General features: G+C 40.5%; 1 protein-coding gene across 9 annotated transcripts in view; it reads left to right on the top strand.

Moving 5' to 3' along the window:
* Nucleotides 1–21035, top strand: part of GRIP1 (glutamate receptor interacting protein 1) — a 336129-nt gene that overhangs the window by 273102 nt on the left and 41992 nt on the right. For 8 of the 9 annotated variants that reach the window (XM_027679645.1, XM_027679644.1, XM_027679643.1 and 5 more), the window contains exons 8-9: nt 14095–14242; nt 15835–16004. In XM_027679645.1, coding sequence (XP_027535446.1) covers nt 14095–14242; nt 15835–16004 — 318 coding nt within the window. Of the gene's footprint in view, nt 1–14094; nt 14243–15834; nt 16005–20319; nt 20476–21035 lie in introns of all 9 variants that reach the window. The other variant, XM_027679650.1, reaches the window with a different exon arrangement.

Below are 21035 nucleotides of genomic sequence, written 5' to 3'. Positions count from 1 at the left end.
TTTACAGCTTACAGGTCTTTACAAACCTACAGGTAGGTTTGGTGGATGTCACTGGTAAAAGAACAAACAAACAAACAAAATCAACCAATACAACAAAAACAACAAACAGACCAAAGAGAAACACAGATGAAAACAGCTTTTCACAGTTTCTCCTTTACACAAATTCAGTGATTACTGAATTATAAGTATGAACACTAGAACATCTTCAAAAAGAAAAAAGTCATCAGACAGAGCCATGAGAGGACCTGCAGTCCCTCCAAGCTGGCAGCAGGAGCTGCTCTGGCAGGAGGTAAATGGCTTGTCCTGCAGCAAAGAAGGAGCCGCATGGGAACCTTGCCAAAGGTGACCCTGGCAGCAAGCTAGCAGGCTGTTTTTGCTGAGGAAGCAGATGATAGAGTGTCCTTCTCATTGCTATGACTCTAACTGTTATGGGCCATCTGGGTCTCCAGAGGTTATTGCTTAGCTGGGATTTTGGGAGAAGAAATGTGGGGAATTGGTTTTGCTGGAAATGTATGCTGCAGAGAACAGGGGATATAGAAACTTCCTTTTACTTTAAATGAAATTTCCTTTGACTTTAAATGTGTGAATACTCCCAGTGGTACTGTTTCTGTATTGCTTGGAACAAGCACTGGGAAAGGAAAAACTGGAAATATATAGGCAACAGGTAAGCAATGCTGGATTATTTTTGCAATGAGGGATCAAAACTTATGTTTAGAACCGTGGCTTCTGTGCTTGGATTTGTTGGCAATTTACCTAAATTACTTTCTCTATTTATTCAAAATGTTTTTGCTGAACTGCTGCTCAGGCAATACCGAAGAGGAAAGAGAGAGCAGTTAATAAACTTGTTTCATGACTCATTCTACTGAAGTTTCATAAGTGGTTAACATGGAATGGCAAAATATCCTGTGCAACCCTTGAGAGCTGCAAAACTCTCACTCTGCTCAGTTTTCAGATTTCAGCCTCGATCTTCTGCATGGTAGCATTTTATACTGTGGCTGTGCCAATGCACCAATTACTTATAATTCATTCATCATGGCTAGGCTTCGCAAATGAAGATTTGGGAAGGGCTCTACCCACATTTCTTGCAAGCACGTTGGTGGCTAAAAAGGCCAATATGAGAGAGGCAAGTCCAGTTGCAAAAGGCACAGCAGAAAGACTCCTTAGGATGTATATTCTGCAAGGGTCGATTCTTTCTGCGTTGTCTTTTCTCCTCAAGGGTGATCCTGCAAGCTTTCTCAAAAGCATCAGCAGCGTTATAAATGGTGTGTCTCCAGGCCTCCCGATTGGAGGCCAGAGTAGACCAGTTATGGTGATCAATATGCCCGAGGCTGAGTTGTTGCTTCAGGGAGTCCTTGTATCTTTTCTTGGGGGGTCCTCTCTTGCGGCAGCCAGTGGCAAGTTCGCCATAAAGCAGGATCTTAGGGAGGCGATGGTCCTTCATCCTGGAGACGTGCCCTGCCCAATGCAGCTGTGTTCTCAGTAGCATGGGCTCAATACTTGTGACTGCTGCCTGTTCAAGAACAGATGTATTGGTCATGTAATCTGACCAGTGGATGTTTAGGATTGTACGGAGGCAGCGTTGATGGAAGCGTTCTAAGAGTCGCAGGTGGTGGCGGTAAATGACCCATGATTCGGATCCATATAAAAGAGTAGACAGCACTATGGCTCTGTAAACACTGATCTTGGTACTTTTCTTCAGGTGTTTATTACGCCATACTCTTTTATGGAGTTTTCCAAAAGCACTATATGCCTTTGCTAGCCTGTTGTCTATCTCCCCGTCAATCTTACCATCCGAGGAGATGAGGCTGCCTAGGTAATTGAACTGTTGGACTGATTTGAGTTCTGATTGGCCAATGGCGATGTGGGGATGATGTGGGACTTCCTGAGGTGCAGGTTGATGGAGAACTTCTGTCTTCTTTAAGCTGACTTCCAGCCGAAAGAGCTCAGCAGCATCTGCAAAGCAGCTGTGAAAAAGCACAGATTATCGAAAAGAGATGAAAGTTTGTGGGGGGAAAAAGTGGTACTGATAGTATACATTTGTAGGATCAGAAATTCATATTATCTGTTATGGACAACAATGTTGAGTTTAATTATTCTTTTCTTCTGGTTCATACTCACCTAGTAGGCCTTGCAGAGGAGTGTTTTTGACTAGTCTGAAACTCCTACCTGTTCAAGCAAACAAAGTCAGTTGATGGCAGTGATAGCAGAAGTACACCCAAGGTTTTTGGGTATGGTTTCCAAGGCAAAGACTGCAGTTAGCTTGTATGCAGAGGTTACTAACACGTGAAAATAAACCATGAACATATAAGATGATATGTCTCAGTACAGAGAACGCCTGAGCAAGGTCTAGTCGTGCACCTCAAGTACACCAAGCAGCCTAGCCATATGGGAAGGGGCTGCACTTGGGTCAGTCATTCTGTTGACAAGCAAGAGTGGCTGTCACAGGTCCAGCATCTCCCTTGTGTGGCTCTGCTGTTTCCAGGGCTTCAGCTCCCACTGCTGTGACAGGGAGACAGGTATCTCACTAACACAGCATTGACATGTCTTTATTTGCCTTAACTGTTCCACACGCTTTAGCTCTCTTATCGAGGTGTCCAAACTATCCATGATACACCTCTGCTCTGAAGCTTTTGGGCTTATCTGAGATATCTTGTCCTGGTAGAGCCCTGGACAGATGGGAACTGTCAGCTCAATGCAAAGTTTGGATGTTTGCAGTGTTTGTTCCCTTCTGCAAAGTGACAGCAGCAAGGCGCTTTGTGCTCTGTAGGCTTTTGAAGAGAATCCAGTCCCACTCTAATTATTATTGTTTCCATTAAATGGAAACTTGGGTTCATTGTGGCAAATAGACATAATTGATGGGTATTGCAGCTTTTTATATTATCTACATTGTGTACCTACAGGCATGCTTTCAAGGTTGGCAGATGTAAAATTTGACACACCAGCTGTGTCTTAGTTTGCAGGCAGAGATGCAGATTTTGTTATCCTAATTTGTTCTGTTTGTTGAGATTAGTCAGGTACAGAATCATGCAAGAGTTGGAGTATTTTGAAGAAATCAAAGTTCTTATGTATTTTATTTCCTGTCCTACTTGCAAGAAAAAATAAGTATGAGAAGTTGTTTTGTACATATATATCTGTCTATCAGGCTGCCCAGAGAAGGTGTGATGCCCCATCCCAGGAAGTGTTCAGGGCCAGGTTGGATGAGGCTTTGAGCAATCTGGTCTAGTGGAAAGTGTCCCTGCCCATGGCCGGGGGATTTGGAACTAGATGGTCTTTAAATTCCTTTGCAACCCAAACCATTCTATGATTCAATGATTCTTTGATTTTATCTTTTCTTTTTGCATTAGAGAGTAGGGTTTTGTATTGCAGAGGACTTTATGTATTATTTGCACCATTTGGGGTTTCTGTCTCATTTTGGAAGATGGTTTTTAAAAGTAATTATTTGCGAGTTCCATTCCTAGAATGAAATGCAGGCAGAATTCCCTTGCTGCTGAGCTATGCAAACATTTCAGAATCCATGTAATGCTATATTAGGAGCCATCCTTCAATAGAAAGGTGATGTTTGAGGCTCATAAAGTTGTACTTACAGGCTCCCAAGCTCTGAAACAATGTGCTGTCATCAGGGGTAGAGATACGAGTTCTTCATAGTTCTGTAAGTGCCACCTGAATTTTCTGTGTGGTATTAATTTTCAAGGTAACGAAGGAAAGTGCAGAGCCTGGGCTTATTTAAAATGCATTCAGACTACCTTCAAAGAGGCAGACCCAGATCTTCTGTACAGGGTTCATCTACCATGTTCCCTTTTTGTTGTAAATTGTGGAGTAGACAAAATTGCATTTTAGATTAACAGAGCACATGAAAAGAAACATATAGATAAATGAAGAGGTAGGGATTTAATACAGCTTTTGAGCAGGGAAGGGGCCTAGTTAAAATGAAAGGTTGTCTGAGCATGAAACAGAGGTAGGAGAAAGCAGCGTTCCAAGAACTGGGGAAAGTCTTTTGAACAAAAGGGATTTAGGTAGGTTTTTGTGGTCTGAACTTGAGAGAAAGTCTGAGAAAGTCCCAAGAGGATTTTGAGTCTATCCACACTGGTGTGAGCATTTTGAAGGCAGGGGTGGTTCTTCAGCTGGTTAGCAGCATTTCTTAGCTGAGAAGGATGATGGGGCTAAGGTTGCAAAGTATGAAATTAGGTAAAGGCAGCTCCTAAGCTTTTGATTTGAAGAATTTGGCTGAATTAAAGGCTGTGGTAGTTTAGTCTAGGCCTTCCTTGGTGACCAGTTTGTAACAAAGAAAGTGCCCAGATTTACCCGGTATTCCCTACAATTTTTATGTAAGCCGGGGTATAAGAAGAAAGGAGGAGAGGCCTTTGCCCTCTTTCCTTCCGGCGGCTTTGGAGGTGCAGATCTCCCTGCTGTTGAGTCTGTCGGCTTGGACAGTGAGGCCTGGTAAGGCCTTGTCGACCTTGGGAGGCAGAGGCTGCCAGCAGTCGCTCCAGCGTGACTCTCCATTGTCTCAAAGGAGAGTAGTAAGATATTCTTTGCTAATTCTTTTAGTTGCTAGATCCTGGGCTATTGATCAGTATATATATATTTTATTTTGGTTTTGTTCTTTTTTTTCCCCTTCCCCCTTCCCTTTCCCTTTTCCTTGTGAAATTGTATATATATTTCAATTGTATATAACTGTAATATAAGTGTAAATATATTTATATATATTACTTTAGCTGTCTCTCTCTCGTTTCGGTTCTCTTGGGTTTTTTTTCCCTCTTCTCCCTTGGTTTGGGGGGGACACACACTTCTTGTGGTAAGGTTTGGAGACTTGGCAGGGAGCCAGCTTCAAACCATATCAAGGCATATAAATGAACTTCAGGAATTAGGCTACAAGAGGAAAATGGAAAGACTATGTCAGTCTGTTGGCAAGAGTATTAAATGGCTTGTGCATAGGAGAGGAGAGAGGCAGCACATTCATTTAGAGAATAATATCTCTGTTTTCCATTCTGAGGCTGAGGTCCCTCTGATTTCACTATCACTCATTGTGCTATCATCCTCTTGGAATTATTCCTGTTTATCATTTTTGAAATTTGATTGTTCTAAAGGTAAGAGGGTTTAAAATGCCATTGGTGGCTTTTTTCCTTAGCAGCAATTTTATGGGTTTTTTTCTGTGAACTCTGTGATCTTTCTTTCAGTTAGTAGCCCAGCAGCTCCAGTGCTGTGCTGTTACTGGCAGTAAGGGAAAATACACTATTTTTTTGGTTTTAGTACTGTTTTTACCCCTCTAATTCTAGTTCAGATGGGTAAAATTAGAACAACTGTTGCTCACTCTACAGCCTGCCTGAAACACACCGTACTCCATAATCAAAGGAACACAAGGAGCACGTGTGTTTTATGGTAGCTTATAAATCAGACCTTGGAGACTGCCACTGACTCTTTGAACAAGAACAATATTTAATTTTTAAATAGTTGTTTTGTTATTAAAGAAAATGCCATCTTTCTCCCCAAATATTGCTTGCAATATATGGCCAGCTTACACCATTCCATAGAATCATAGAATGGTTTGAGTTGGAACAGACCTGAAACATCATTTGATTCCAACCCTTCTGCCATGGGCAGGATTGCCACCCACTAGATCATGTTACCTAGGGCTCCATCTAGCCTGGCTTTGAACACTTCCAGGGATGAGGCATCCACAACTTCTCTAGGCGACCCCTACCTGTGCCTCACCACCCCCTGGTAAAGAATTTCCTCTGAACATCTAAACTGAATCTCCTCTTTTAATTTGAAACTGTTCTCCCTTGTCCTAACACTGTCTGCCTGTGTAAAAAGTCACTCTCCATCTTTTTTATAATCTTCCTTTAACTACTGAAAGGGCACAATGAGGTCTTCCCAGAGCCTGCTCTTCTCTAGGCTGAACAACCCCAACTCTCTCAGCCTGTCCTCACAGGAGAAGTGCTCCAACCCTCTGAGCATCTTCATGGCCCTCCACTGGACCCACTCCAACAGGAGCTTTTCAAAAATCCTTTTTAAAGCTTGCTAGCTGTCATCAGTTCTACTTTTCCCATAAGTTCTGATATGAATAAAAGGTTACTCTGCTAAATGAAGCATGAACAAAGCCAGGGTGCAAACATTATGCAATATTAGTAGAACAGAATACCAAAGCTAGTACTGTGCATCAGTGCCCTGTGTGTGTTTCATTTATGACCTTTACAGTCACAAAAGTATGAGGAATCAAATAATATTACTCTGAATGAGTGATAATGGTGCTACCCAGCAGCAGGGCATCTTGAATGTTGTTCCTGTGCCTTTTAAACACTGCAGAAGTCTTATTCCTGCCTCTCTTCCTTGCTGCTACTTTTCTTCATTGACCCATGATCCCAATCTCAATTTCTTAATTAGATCATCTTTAAAAATACGTACTTATATCCTTTCTTTGACAAATGGAGATCAAATTATCTTTGCAGTACAAGGAAAGGATATTACATAAATATGCAACCTCCCATCCCCCCACCCCCCTGAAAAATTAGTATTTAAATAACCATCAGTCAGCTCTCTTACAGAGACTTGGCTAGTTATCTAGTTGCTGTTAAAAATGAGTGAATGAAAATGCCTCTGTAAAGGAAATGTAAAATGTTAGCAAGTTAACCTACATGTTTTAGAATATAGCTGAAGAACAGGGCCAAAAGTGTGGTTTTTTCGTCTCTTTTCATCTGGGAGCTGATGAAACCTGGAGAAAGAAGGAAGGTGTTAGTGGATTGAAGCACAAAGAAAGGAGAAAGGTAGAGAAAAGCTTCCCCGCTCCCAGCAGATCTTTCTCTTGCACATGCATTTCTGGTTGTGGCTCTTGTTTTGCTAAGAGATAATGGAAAAGGCAGACAATTGAAAGAGGTTGACTATCTATTTCTATGGCAGTCTCAGGGAAATGTGAGAAGGGGAATAGTGGGGCCACGGTATGATAGAGGATTATGAGTCTCATTGTCACAGCAGTTGGGACAACTTTAAGTGTATCAGTCTTATGGAGAGAGCCTTTTAATGGACACCAAAGAAAATGGTCTTTCTGGGCTGGTATTCATGTAAAAGAAGTAGTCCTGAAGAAGACAATAAGCAAACCACACAGAGGATGACAAGATTCATTAAGTGTTGACGGTAATGTAAAGTCTGTGGGTTAATGAAGAAATGTGGATGTGAATGCATGCAGAGTCCCTGAGTGCTTTTATGTTGCTCCACTGTCAGCTGAGAAGTATAAAATTCATCAACTCTGTTAGAAATCCTGACGGTTCTTCGGGTTGGTTACCTCATCTCAAGTTTATACAACTGGCTGTGGATTTCAAGTGCCCTGTAAGATATGTATCAGCTCTTATTTTTGCATTTCAGCAATCTAGCTTCCCAAAGGAATGGCAAATACTCCAAACTCATGAGAATAAACCTGTGGTATGCCTGACACCTGAAATTTTGATCCATTTCTGTTATAAAAAGATAAAAGCTTTTAACATTTCAACTCTTGCTACTTAATACAGAAAACAGGGGTGCTAATCCCTAACACGCTGATTCTGAATGGATTGGCATAACCACACTTGCCGTGCATTCCCCACCATCAATTATTTTGTAAATCATAGAATGGTTTAGGTTGAAAGGCATCTTAAAGATCACCTAGTTCCAGTCTGCCTACCATGGACACAGACACCTTCCACTAGACCTTCCACTAAGCTCAGAGCCCCATCCAACCTGGTCTTGAACACTTCCAGGGATGGGGCATCCACGACTTCTTTGGACAACCTGCTAGATAGATACATATGTGTAAAAGAACTTCTTATACTTATTTTTTATTACAAGTAAGACAGGGGAAAAAACCAAGCACTTTGATTTCTTAAAAACACTCTACAAGTTCTCTGGGCAACCAACATGTCACAATAACATAGATGTTATTGTGAAGGCGGAGATTTGGCTGCAGAAGCTGGGACTGCTGTCATCCTGCTCTGTGCCTTACACACCAGACTCACCACTGCAGTTTCTAAGTACCTTCCACTTGTGCACTGAGTGCTGACAGTGACGCGATGGTTGTCTTAACATTTCTGCAGTAAGAACTGCACTGGAGTGTTTTGTTTTGGACCCTTTTTGTAACGCACACTGGCTCATATACATAAACACACATACCCTCCACATTCTGTTGGCTTTTTTTTAAAGAAATCAAGTTCAAGAAGATGGTAGTGTATTTTTGTATGTATTACATTTAAGGGAGTTTACTCAACAGGTTCCTTGGGGAACAGTCAGTGTATTGAAGCTGTCGCATATATGATTGCTGAGCGGGTACTGGAAAAGAATCTTTGACTTTTGTGAATTAAAACAAGAGCACAGAGAGAGCAGAGGAAACCGAGAATATAGTCTAGGTCGTTTGGGAGTGAGGGGGGAATTTAAACTGATTTCTTCAAACTGATTTGCTGTAAATGTTCCAACTTTTTGCTTTTAAAGGAGAGAGTGTCAGAGATATCAGATTTTTTTTCCAGTTCTCAACAATCTTCCTTAACTTCACTAAAATATGGTTCTGTGATACACTGGTCTGAGCATGAGGCACAGAGGTACTGAGTATAAAAATAAGGGTTACAGAAAAGGAGAAAGAAGATAAAAGATTTGGGTGTACTGATGAGAACTGAATGAAGAAAAAGAAGCTCCTACCTGAGGGACAGATTGATCTGCTTAGTATCATAGAATCATTATGGTAGGAAAACACCTCTAAGATCATCAAGTTGAACTGTCCAACCATCCTTGCCATCTGTAGGGTGCAAAGATTTTGTATGAAGGGAACAAAAAAAAGATGTGAGGAGTGGGAGAGCACACTTTTCTGGCCAAGAGAAAATATTTCTGTGAAATACTGTCTTCTAGTTTTAACAGACACATGTAGATCTGTGAAGGCATTGCTAGAAAAGCATTAAACTTTGCATTGCAAGAACTACAGGGTTTGAGGAACTAAAGATCTGAACCAGCATCTTGCTGTTTGGGGTTTTTTTACCTGCATTCAATCAGAGAATCACAACAGAGAAGGCTGCATGGACCTGCTATATACAGTTCTAAGGTGAAAAACTTGTTAGTCTGTGAACATCTAATAGGGAAGAAGCTTGGCAGAAAGAAAATTAGTGTGAGATAGTAAGGTATTCACTTGTTTGTGGCGTCACTATTACAAGGTACAGCAGCATCCAGGCAGATCAATAGCAGTCTTCTGAAGCTGTGGGTTTCAATTGGTTCAGCTGGCTTTTTGGGGTCAAAATCTGTTTTGACATCCTTCCTCTGTGTCTAGTTCTTTAAAACTGCTCAAGAACATGATTTGTACCTTGTGTTGACATGACTTAGAAAAAATAAAAAAGCTCCCCAGATCTTCTAGTTAGAGAAGTGAGAAGCTGCAGAGCTTCACAGAGATAGCAACAGAGTTCAATGTTCCTACAGGAACAAGCTTAATAGCAGTACTTCCCAGCTTTAAGTAGAAGGCAGCTTTGGGAAGGAAAAAAAAAGTGTCATTAACTAAAAAAGTTTGGTTTCTTGTGAATTTACTGTCATTATTGATTGCAAACTGTGACTGAGGCTTTTCCCTTTTTAGGGCTGTAGTGGTTTGAACCAGGTTTTCCCCCTGAAACTAAGAAAGTGGTAACCCCCAGGGGGTGGTGACCCTTGGGACTTGACCAATCAGTGCTCCTGCAAAATATAAACATATCTCTGGAGACCGGAAGAGAAGCAGTAGTACTTGTTGTTAGAAGAAGAGGTGGCCATGTTGTAGAGGCCACGAGGAGAAGGGGCTCCGGCCCCTTAGGGGGCTTTGCCCCCCCCCAGCCCCCAGTTGGGGGGCTGCAGGGACTTGGAACAGTGTTAGCTGGACTGAGTGCCTGTGGCTAGGAACTGGGGGAGTTTTCTCCCCTGTAAGTAGAAGTGGGAGACGCTGGGAGCAGCGACGGAGCAGCAGCGGAGACAGCAGCGTCCGAAGAGCAGTGGCAAAGAGCCAACTGATAAGGACCAAAAGGAGCAACACAAGCCGGTATGCAGCTAAGACAGACACAGAGGTGTCTGAGGAGAAGAAAAAGCAGCAACAAGACAAGAAACCCGAGCCAGCAGCAGGAAGAGAGTTTCGGAGGGTAAGAACTGGACAAACCAAAACCTCCAAACTCACTAGAGACCCCTCTGAGAAAGAGGAGGGGGTGGTGGACTGAGAAGAGTCCTAAAGTGCAGTATGCACTGCTGAGAGGAGCTAAGAAGCTCATGGCCTCCTGAGAGATAAGCCAGGACGGCCGAAGGAATGTGTGTGTGTGGGGGGTGACCTTGACCCCCCCTGCTCCAGCTTCAGAGAAGCTGGCAGCCATCTTTGAGGCAGAGCATGGAAGCTCTGCACGGGGGCTTGATTTCCCCTGAAGATACCAGACTGTCACGAAGACCCCCGTGCTTCGTGATATGACCGTGGTGAAACGACCTTGTCTGGGGTTACGTAGTCCACGGAAAGACCCCCGTTTGAAGACGGGGGCCGAGAGAGGCTTAGAAGACCCCCTCGTGTGTGCTGGCAGAGAGCCAGCAACTGCTTCTGCTACCTGAAAGAGAAGAAGAAAGCCTGCTGCCTAGAGAGAGACCTGTTGCTCAGAGACTGGAAGGGGTCTTTTCTTCTTCTTCTCTCCTGGACTTTTATTTGGAGGGAGAAGAGATTGGACCCATTGTAAATATTACTGTCATGGTAGAGATAGATATAGAGTTAAGATTGTATGCAATGTATTATAGTATTTATTATTTATGTGTATAGTCTTTATAATATATTCCTTCCCCCATATTGAGTCTCGTGTTTTTGTCTGGAAAACCCATCTCACATGGGGTTGAGATGTGGGAGGGGGGCTAGGAATCAGAATTGGATTTTGGGCCTTTTCAAAACCATGACAAGGGCATTTATAGGTACTGTTTCACATGTAGATCCTCTGCTGCATAATACAAGCAGTTCACTTTTTGGCTTCCCTGCTGTGGGAATTCTAAAGAGGTTTTTTGTCCTCCACCATACACCAGTTGTTGACCTGGATTTAACATGCCATGAGAACAGGTTAAGGATTAACAGATCCATAAATTTAGAAGGATATAAAGAAACACATGTAAAATGTGATCACTTTATCAAGTTAAAAATACGGATTTTCAACTTTAAATCTTTTAAGGTGAGGGGGAGTGGTAACACTGCTTATTTTATCCAAAACTTTTTCTGTATTGTATAGTATATTTATACATCATAAAAGTATATTCAGAATAAAAACCCTTGTTGCCTATGATTTCAGCTGTCAAATAAAAAAAGTGTGGTGTTTCCTAGCAGAAGAAATGTATTAGCATGCAGAAAGCAGTGCTGCTTCCTCTGGGAGGTTTTAATCAGGCCTCTCGTACTGATTGAGATGCAGTGCTCTAAAGTGAGAAAAATTATTAACAAAATCAAAAATCTAGAGTGTCTTTCATGCCAATGTTCATCAGTGTATTTTATGTGATTACATAGTCAATAAATCAACATAGTGTGTAAGTGCTTTAGTCATGGTGTAAATATCTTAATGACTGAAACATCTTCACACATGAATAATTTATACCAGTATGATTCATTTTTCATATCCATGCTTTACTTCAACATGAAAAACTAATCCTTCTCTGTCAGGGAATGTGTGCTTGATTATTGCCCTCTGATTCCTCTTCCTTGTGCTTATTTTCCAGTTAGACACACTCCATTTCTTCTCTTCTGATTCCTCTAATGTAGTTATCTTATTTTTTCGCCCTGTCTGCCTTGGTTTGCCTTCCCACTGCATTTCAACAGGCACCTGGGAAATAACAGTAGCTGATTGTGTGTTTCTCAAGTAACTGGAAGAAGGACCAGCATCTTGAAAAGTTTACGCATTCTCAACTGATATTTGCATTTAGTTTCCTCTCCTTGAGGCAACCATTGCAGAAAGAACTTAGGATAGGCCAGTAACAAGTTGGGCTTTGCCATTTTCTGGATCAATGTGAGTTAAAACCTTTGTCAAGGTACTGATGACAAACATTGTTTGAATCTTCTTCCCATATGTTTGTAAAATGCAAAACTTGTTTTTAGCTCCAGAAACCACTGGAACTTTCAAGATGAAAATAATTGTTTCTCAGTGCAGGAATGGGAATACTTAGATTCTGCTTGGCTGCACATGCTTATTTGGCTGTATGCAAGTCACTGCATGCATCTTACCTTACTTAGACACTTAGGCCCCTAACCAAGACATCTAAGACATGAGTTTGATTGTGATAAACTCCTTCTTTAGTTACTAGAGAAAGACAGGTTGCTGATGAGGGTAGTTGACCCAGCTTTAAAGCTACTTAGTGCTTGAAGCTCCAGGCAGAAATGCTCTTCTTTTGGCTCAGAATTTAAAGATAAGTTCAGGTTTTTGGAGCAGCTTATTTTGATAGTGTCTGTGAAAGTTCAGCCTTTAAAAAGTCAGTCCTAGTTGAGCTTAAAAAATAATCACTCAGATTTAATGGGCACTTTCTAAAGTACTGAATTGCCCCTTCAAACCCTCAGGTTTGTAACTTGAAAAAAAAAAACTCACCAGGAATATAAAAATTAATTCAAGTTGTGGGGGAAAAAGAAGTTCTCCAATAATTAAGTGATACTTTTCTGAAATTGCCTGTTAATTCCATCCAAGCACCTTTTTTTGCTTCATTTCTATATGCAGTTTACCTACATTACTCTCTAACAAGGAAGAGCACCTTAGCTGAGTGTTAATCACTCATTCAATTTCTTGTATCATTATATAACATGCTAATTTTCTATGATTTCACAGTCTCTTCTGTGTCAATATTACATTTTTGGACTATTTTTTTAGATTTAAGACTGAATGCAGTATCTTACATCTGTCCTCTCCTCCGTACTTGGAAGCCCAGCTGCAGTTCTTTTACATCTTCAGTCTCAGTGACTTCTGAGACATCACAGTCGAGTGTTGTCTTCGTATCCTCACAGCTGGCTCCAGTATGCTGTGAATACGAACCTCTCTTGTTTGCTGGCAAACTTTGTTCCAACGTAAGTTTTTGTTTGTTCAGTTTTTCCTTATTCTGACTGTAAAGACTTCCAAAGGCTTCTGATACCACTTTATTTATCTCAGTCTTTTTATATCCTTAAAGGACACCTCCTCTTACTGTATATTACTCCACTGAGATCAGTTGTTGATCCATGGGTATTGATTAGTAGGAGATCTCAGCCAGCCTCTGGAATGTACTTCACCCTGATCACTACCTGCTTTGTTTTGGCATTTAGGAAGAAGCCTGCTATCTTTCTGCTTTGTTCTGTCTAACACTTGTCTTTCTTGGGTATGCTTCCTCATCACAGTCATCAATCATGACTGTTCCTCCCTCCTATTTTTCTGCTTTCTCTTTTCCAGTGTTGGTCATTTACTACTTAAGCTCTGTAGCAAGGCAGTATTTTATCAAGTGATAGGATGTTACAAGAATCTTCTGAACCTCCTCACATGTATTTTGCTTTAACTCCTACTACTTCTAGTTGTCATGCCTCCTGCACTTTCACCGTTTTCTCCTAAGCTGTCCTTTGTCATGCCTCCTGCACCTTCACCATTTTCTCCTACATTCTTTTTGTGAGGGATTTCTCGAAGACCTTTTCTTCACCTTCTTCATTTGATTATTATAGCTTTTGTCCACAGCCCTTCACCTTCATTTGTGAAATTTAATTCAGCTTTCTTCTCTAACCTATTCAGTTACTCTTTTTTTTCAGATAATTTTCTATTTTTTAATTAATTCTAGTTTTGCCACATTCCTGTTTTATATTCCAGGTAATTTTTAGCTTCAGTTGTTCAAGATAATGATTTGCTAACACATCTTGTTTCCCTCATCTGGTCCATCTCTGATTCTGATACACTCAAATACTTTTGGACATCCCAGAGTCACAAACTTCCTCTTGCTTTTATAATTTTCAACATTAAGAGCTGATTAACTGATGCTATTCCAGAATTTCATGAAGTGGCATGGTATCTGGTTAGAGAAATAGAATAGCCATGGAGATTTTATTTTATGTGGGGGAAATGTGAAAATGGCATCAATACTGCATTGGTATAATACTGATCTTCTGTTGTCTAATTTTAACAGATTCCGTAGCAACAGCATCTGGACCACTGCTAGTTGAAGTTGCCAAAACTCCTGGTGCTGCTCTTGGGGTTGCACTAACTACCTCGATGTGCTGCAACAAACAGGTCATTGTCATAGACAAAATCAAATCTGCAAGTATTGCAGACAGGTGAGTGTGACAGAGGGCTGACACTGCAGGTCCATACATCCATTTTATTTCTGGTTTTAAAGGAACCTTTTCCTTTTTTGATAAAATGACTGAACCAGATGTTCTCAAGGTTGCATGTCTTAAAATTAGCACTTTCTCAGATCGTTGTTCCATACTGACAAGTTTAAGGCTTCCAGGACACCATTTACTTTAGCTGATTCATGTAGTATCCAGTGACATAAGCCAGCCTCATGCAATATGTGACCAGTGGCTTGCACTGTACAACACAGGAGTTTAGAGGTCTGCTCTGGCTATTAAATGTAATATCGTGGCAGAGATTAGTATTTAAAAAAATAAATAATCCACTGGAATTCTTGAAGTAAGCCCACAATATGGAATAGCTGTCAAGGGAAGTAAATTTTGAGGCTCTGCAACCTTGAAGTGCTTCTTTTAGAATATATCACTCATTCTTGTGACACAGTGAAACGGAACTACTTATGTCTGGATTTTTTGCTGATATTTTAGAATACAAGTGACGTATTAGGAAGGCTGACTTATGTGTTTTTAAGTTCTTTTGCTGTAATTTTTCCACTTCATTTTAACCTTTAATTAAAACCATTTAAACCATTAAAAATACAGATAGATATTTTTCCCCGGTGCTCTGAACCTCTGTAACAGAGCCATAGGATCTTTTCTGGGGTGTGTGCGTGTGTGTGTGTGTGTGTGTCTTTATACATATACAGTATATTCTTGTATACATATCTCTATCTAAAAATTTTTTAAATGTTACGTTTCAGCAGCAAATTCCTCCTGCATGTCCCCAGTCACCCTACCTTGTAACTCCTCTTTGCCAATGGTGCTTTTGGTAGCACCCACTTGTAGCAGTGAGTCTACAGCTCCTCTGTGGGCTTTTCCCTACAGTAGAAACTTTGAGAGTGACGGCCATTGATCCAGGGGTGTTCTCCAGTTCAATGGTGCAGGATGCTTTAATTTTCTCCCTCTGTTTTTTCCCATTTCGCAGGGGGTAACCAATTAAAGGAGCTGTCCACTTGACTGGTACGTCGGGATGCTGACTGCTGTGTTTGCATTTCTCAACTCATCCAGTAGCCAGTCTCTTGAGTGCAGCGAGATTTAGCAGATAGCCCCCTTCCTACCCTACTCCTCAAGTCACTATGCTAGCCTTGGTTTCATTATTTGTTTGACTACTGCATAATTTCATCATCATTAACAGCTTTTGTACTAATAAATGTTTGAACTATAACTCAAAAAATGATGAACTGGGTGCTTGTGTGAGGGATATGTGACCAAGTTATTTAAGTCTCCTTAAGCTCTTCTCATTTTATCCTGCTACCATTCACACATATTTTTAAAGTCAGCTACCCCATTCCAGTTCTGTGAGTGATGTCTTGGCATATATTGTATTAACTGAATTGTTTTTAAGGTTTGTACTGATAGATATAAAGTCTGACCAGTGACAGTGCCTACAAAACACAAATGTCTCTCGAAAAAAAAGAACACGTTGATAGTTTTCATGACCAGTTTGAAGGCAGAAAAACTCATTTTGCAAGCAAAGAGCATACCTGATCATACCGAGTTTTTCCCCTTTTATATAGATGTGGTGCATTACATGTAGGAGACCATATTCTGTCCATTGATGGCACCAGCATGGAGTACTGTACACTGGCAGAAGCAACACAGTTTTTGGCTAATGCAGCAGATAATGTCAAACTTGAGATCCTTCCTCATCACCAGACACGGCTAGCACTGAAAGGCCCAGAGCACGGTAAGAGGATCTGTAGCACCAAATGCCTCTTTCTCTTTCTTTCTTTTACTTTGCCTGCCCTTGCTGAATGGCTAAGAAAGCTATCGCAGCATTTATGTCTGTAAATGTTGTTTCAGCTCCCCACATTTTGCTTCTGCAATATCTGAGCAGGTCTATGTTTTCTTGGTCTTAATGTATCCTCCGAGATTCCTATGGCTAGAGAGGGAAATGTTTTGCTAAGAAATGGTCTGCATACTTGTAAATGTACATAAAGCACCTGTTTACTGTTGCAGTTGTTGGGGGGGCTACAAGGCACTTCAGTAAATGAATCTCAAAATTGCTTCTTAAATTTAGAATGGGGAAGAAGAACCACAGCCAACATATTTTCAGCATATTGACTTGGAAGTCTGTTATGATCACTTCATTAATAACACCTGTTCTCCCCTAAAATACTTAACCCCCTCCATATTTTCTCTTTTTAATGACGTTATTGTTTATTACCATCATCTTTTAAAGTACTTCTGAGATTGCTTCTTGGGTTCATTGTCAGTGCTTATGGAAATGGTTTGTTTGGAAACAGTTCCCTAGATCCCAGACCTTTTACACTGTGATATTTATTTCATAGCAAACATTCTTGAATAGAATGGCTTTCCATTTTCAAATCAAATATATATAAAATGTCTATGTATTTGAAGATGGAGGCTGCCTGTCTTGTCTTCTGACTCATCCTGAGAAAGTGGCTAATTCACAGTATTCATAAATTCAGTCTAAAATACTGCATGTTGATGGACATCAAAGAAGTAGGGTTATCAAATACACAGAAGAAGGGTTATCAAATACACAGAGAACAGATAACTGTGTTGCAGCATGAACCAGTGGTATTATTTTCTGAGCCTGTAATACTGTACTTCTGCCTCCTTTAGACCAAGACAAAATTTCTGAGGCCTAGAAATGTCAGTGATGGTAGATGTTCTTGGATGTCTATCTAAGATCCAGGCTGTCCCTTGATAAGTGATGCTCTAGTCAGCTTCTCAAGAGTGGTGAACATTAAACTAGTGACTGAGGAGACACTAGTTTCTCACAGACCAGGATGAACAAAAAGTAACCCTTGTACTTCCATTATTCAACTCTTTCCCTTTTCTACTTAAAGCTCTTAGAAGGGCAAGGGAGCAGAGAGTGACACTGCATAGGCAAAATGAGATGGAGACCAAATTTTGCAATATATTTCCATTCTTTTCAGTTATGACAGTACATTGCAAACAGACCTTCCATTTTTTTGAAGGAAAGATGCCACACAATTAATTTCTGACTGGTTAAAGAACTTTTGAAGAGTGTTTCTCTTGGGAAGACAAGTGCCAGAGCCAAAGATTTGTGTAGATGACTGTATTACTTGAAGCAGTTGGTTTGTTAACCAACATTTAAGACAGATTGATGTTTTTAATGTGCTAGGCACCTTGACTCAATGTAGATGCTTAGAAAAAGAGATACTCTTGCTACGCCAGAGTTAAGAACTGGCTGATACAAAATCATGCCAAGGTGATCTGCAAATGATATATAAGAGCATCTTTTGGGGAAAAGTATCCCTAAGGTAATAAAGTTGCTTTCTTAAGTAAGGCAGAATAAATAGGATGTTTACAGCCCTTCCTAGCCCCTTACCAGGTGGTGCTACTCCGATATGATGACCAATTCAAGATATAACATGCTTTATGGAAGCAAGTACCCTCCTGCAAACAACCTTTCATCAGGTGTGGTATGGCCTAGAGGCTGCAGAGAGTAAAAATCTCCCTTTATGTGTCTGGGATAAGCTGAGTCATTAGGGCTGTATCTGTTGACCTCAGTTATTGGTCTTGTGGGAACATGTTAAGAATTTAAAATGGACAGGGAAAGTCAGTATATAAAATAAATTGAAATTTTAGCCCTAAAATAAAATGAACAGCACTCTCAAAGATCTGATTTTTTCCATGTTTTTTTTTTCCTTTATACTGTGCTGCTGACATTCATTTCTCTTGCTGCCCCATTAGTTTTATGTTTGCTGTACACAATGCTGGGTTGAAATAGCTCAAATTACCACTAAATTACTATGGTTGCACACAACAGGATTTTCTTTTACAGAACTTTTGTTGAATTGGGATTATCCTTCTACGAGCTGAGCAAACTGAATATGTGTACCTTCCCACTTTGTAGGACATTTTTATCTCTATTCTCAGCATGAAAATAAAACATTTTTAAAAGGTCTCAAAGACTATCAGATAATTTCCTGCTGGAAGCAGTCTTTTTAATTAAACAAGGCTTACAGCAGCTTCAAAATAATGAAAATTCACCTGGCCACATTGTTCTTATCAGATTATAATTTTTGCACCATAGCTCAGAAATCTCACTGTCTGTGCATGTAATCAAAGAGATAGTTTCATCTGAGAAGACACAATAAGTCTGTGAGATACATATGGCCATATCAGGCTGCTGCTGCTGCTGTTTCTGGGACTTTTGTGGCTTACGTGAGATCTTCCAAAGTCCCTGAGGGGGGTGGTGCCAGTGGTCCCCAGGGGCACAGGCTGGCCTGGTGCTGGTGTCCCACCCCTCCCTCACCTTTGATATCTATTATGGGGGAAAAAACATAGTTCTTTTGATTGAAACACATGCCAGGGTACAGCAGGGTGCTCTCAGGGAGGGACACAGCTCCTGGGAAATCCAAGTAAAGGCACAGGGTCAGACCTGGCAGTTCCAGGGCCTCAGGGTCCCCACCACCCCACCAGTCTGCAGGGCCCCTGTGCTCCCCTTTTCCTCTCCCTTCCCTGGTGTGCACTTCACACTGTAGTGACAGGCATTGCTTTTGAGTCAGAGGAGGGTTAGTATAGTCAGGCAATTAGCAGACCATTACTCATGTAGTATGAAGTGAAACAAAATGATGTTTTCCTTCTGGCACGGCACAGTGCTTGCTGCGGTGGCTACCCTTTTTGCCCTTATTTTGTCTCATGGAGTAAGATGTGAACACAAGGTGTGGGTCCAGCTTAAACGCTCAAGGTTTTGGGCTACTGTTAGAATCCAGCATGGGAACATATGTGTCTTCAGCCTTATAGGTATAGCAGATAGGAGATAGACACAGGTAATACAGCTCATGGGCCAAAGATGGCAGCTTCTCTTTCATAGAAACTGAAAAAGGGCAGGTTTAGATTAGATATCAGAAAGAAATTCTTTATTGTAAGGATGGTGAGGCACTGGAACAGGTTGGCCACGGAAGTTGTGGATGCCCCGTTCCTGGTAGTGTTCAAGGCCAGGTTGAATGGGACTTCAAACAACATGGTCTAGTGAAAGGTGTCCCTGCCCACAGCACTGAGTTTGGAAACTAGATGATGTTTAATGTCCCTTCCAACCCAAAATGTTCTATGATTCTACAGTATGGGTGAGTCCCTTCGTGTTTTAAGACAAAAATTCAGTGAATAGTTCCCACTTTGAACTGTTCCTTTATGGTTCAGCAAGGATAGGGACATGCTGAATTTAATGATGAAATATTGTATTTAATCAAGGGTGACTTAATCACTTTCCTTTAAGATTTGACACATCAACCGAAATGTTTCCCATTCTCTTGGTAAATACTGGTCTTCACTTTTGACATATCCCAGATTCCACATACATAGAATCAGCAATCAAATATAGTCTCAAATTTCATCCAGTGAAGGATCATTTCAAAGTTTTGAAGATCAAGTTAAAAAAACCCCAACATTAAATTGCACTTCCAACTAATCAATAAGACCTTTTTTCTTTATTAACCAGATTTCAGGATAGAGTTTTCCAGCTGCTGGACTGGGGAAGTCGTTTACTGCACAGAATAGCATAATATCAACAATAGATGGTGGCAAAATTAAAATGTCAATACAGTAAATTGAAATGGCAAGTAAGCATCTTCATTCTAGGCAGTGCTATGTATAGTACCTGGTTGGTCTTTTTAAAGTAGATGAATGCAAGCAGAGACTTACTAACCTTCATTTAGTGGTCATATGTAGTAACTTAGCATTTTCTAAGAAAGTTTGCAATCTTAGCTCCTATGCCAGAGTGAAATTAGAAATTGATTCAGTAGTCATCTTTTTTAAAACAAATACAAGAAGGCAAAAACCCACAAACAATAAGAAGCATTTTTTCTGAGAAAAAATATTATTTCTACTCTGCAAGTTATCAAGCCCCGATAAGAAGGCAAGACCAGGTTATATTTTATTTTATTTTATTTTCAGTTTATTTTCTTTCATTTACTTCTGTTTTTTTGTCTGTGCAATTCAGTTACTTTTACCTCTTCTCTGGTCCTTTTGTTTTCTGATTTTCCATCATCCCTTCATGTGAGCAGTGAAGGTTCAAAGAAGCAACAGGCAACTTACCTGGGATTCGTGTGCCAACAGCCACAGCAGCCTCCTCACCTACCAGCATTATAACACCTACCACCCTGACCATTGCAGGATGCCAGCCTTGAAATTCCAGAAAGCGCCTCCTCAAAAAAGCCTTCGTAATGTTCCACACTTCTTCCTGCTGACATACTCTCTCCTCCTCTTCTTCTTCCTCCTCCTCCCTCCTCTCTTCTTTCACTCATACTTTTCCCATTTCAGGCTCTAAAATGTTTTTAGTTTTATGGATGCTACCCTTTTTCATAGCCAAGGTTATTTCTGACATTTTGCACCTTTTCCTTTCTGTAACAAAGCAGGTTTTGTAGACAGGAAAAGGCTTGAAAATTCTGAATGAATCAGCTCTTCTGCTATGTATGAGTAGACCATTAGATTTGAGTAGTGTATATAAAGCATGATTTTTGAATGCAAAGCACTGCTTACAAATCTTTTGTCAGAAATTATGTACCACAAAAAGGCATTTCTAAAATCAATGTATCTAGACATACTGATCTGCATTGGTTTGTAGATATGTGTTGAAAAATTTAATTTAACGTGCTTCACTTAAAATAAGTTGTATACTATGAATGTACTTTTTGTATTTACATTATCTTTGTTAGCTTCCAGTGAGTATTTTCATGAGATGCTGGCTATATTTTTTTTAGGGTCACCTGTGTGGTTTAAT

Source organism: Neopelma chrysocephalum, unplaced genomic scaffold, assembly GCF_003984885.1.
Source record: "Neopelma chrysocephalum unplaced genomic scaffold, ASM398488v2 Primary Assembly neopelma1_59, whole genome shotgun sequence".
NCBI classification, from domain to species: Eukaryota; Metazoa; Chordata; class Aves; order Passeriformes; family Pipridae; genus Neopelma; species Neopelma chrysocephalum.
Note: the sequence above shows the minus strand (reverse complement) of the source record. Positions and strands in the feature narration are given on the sequence as shown.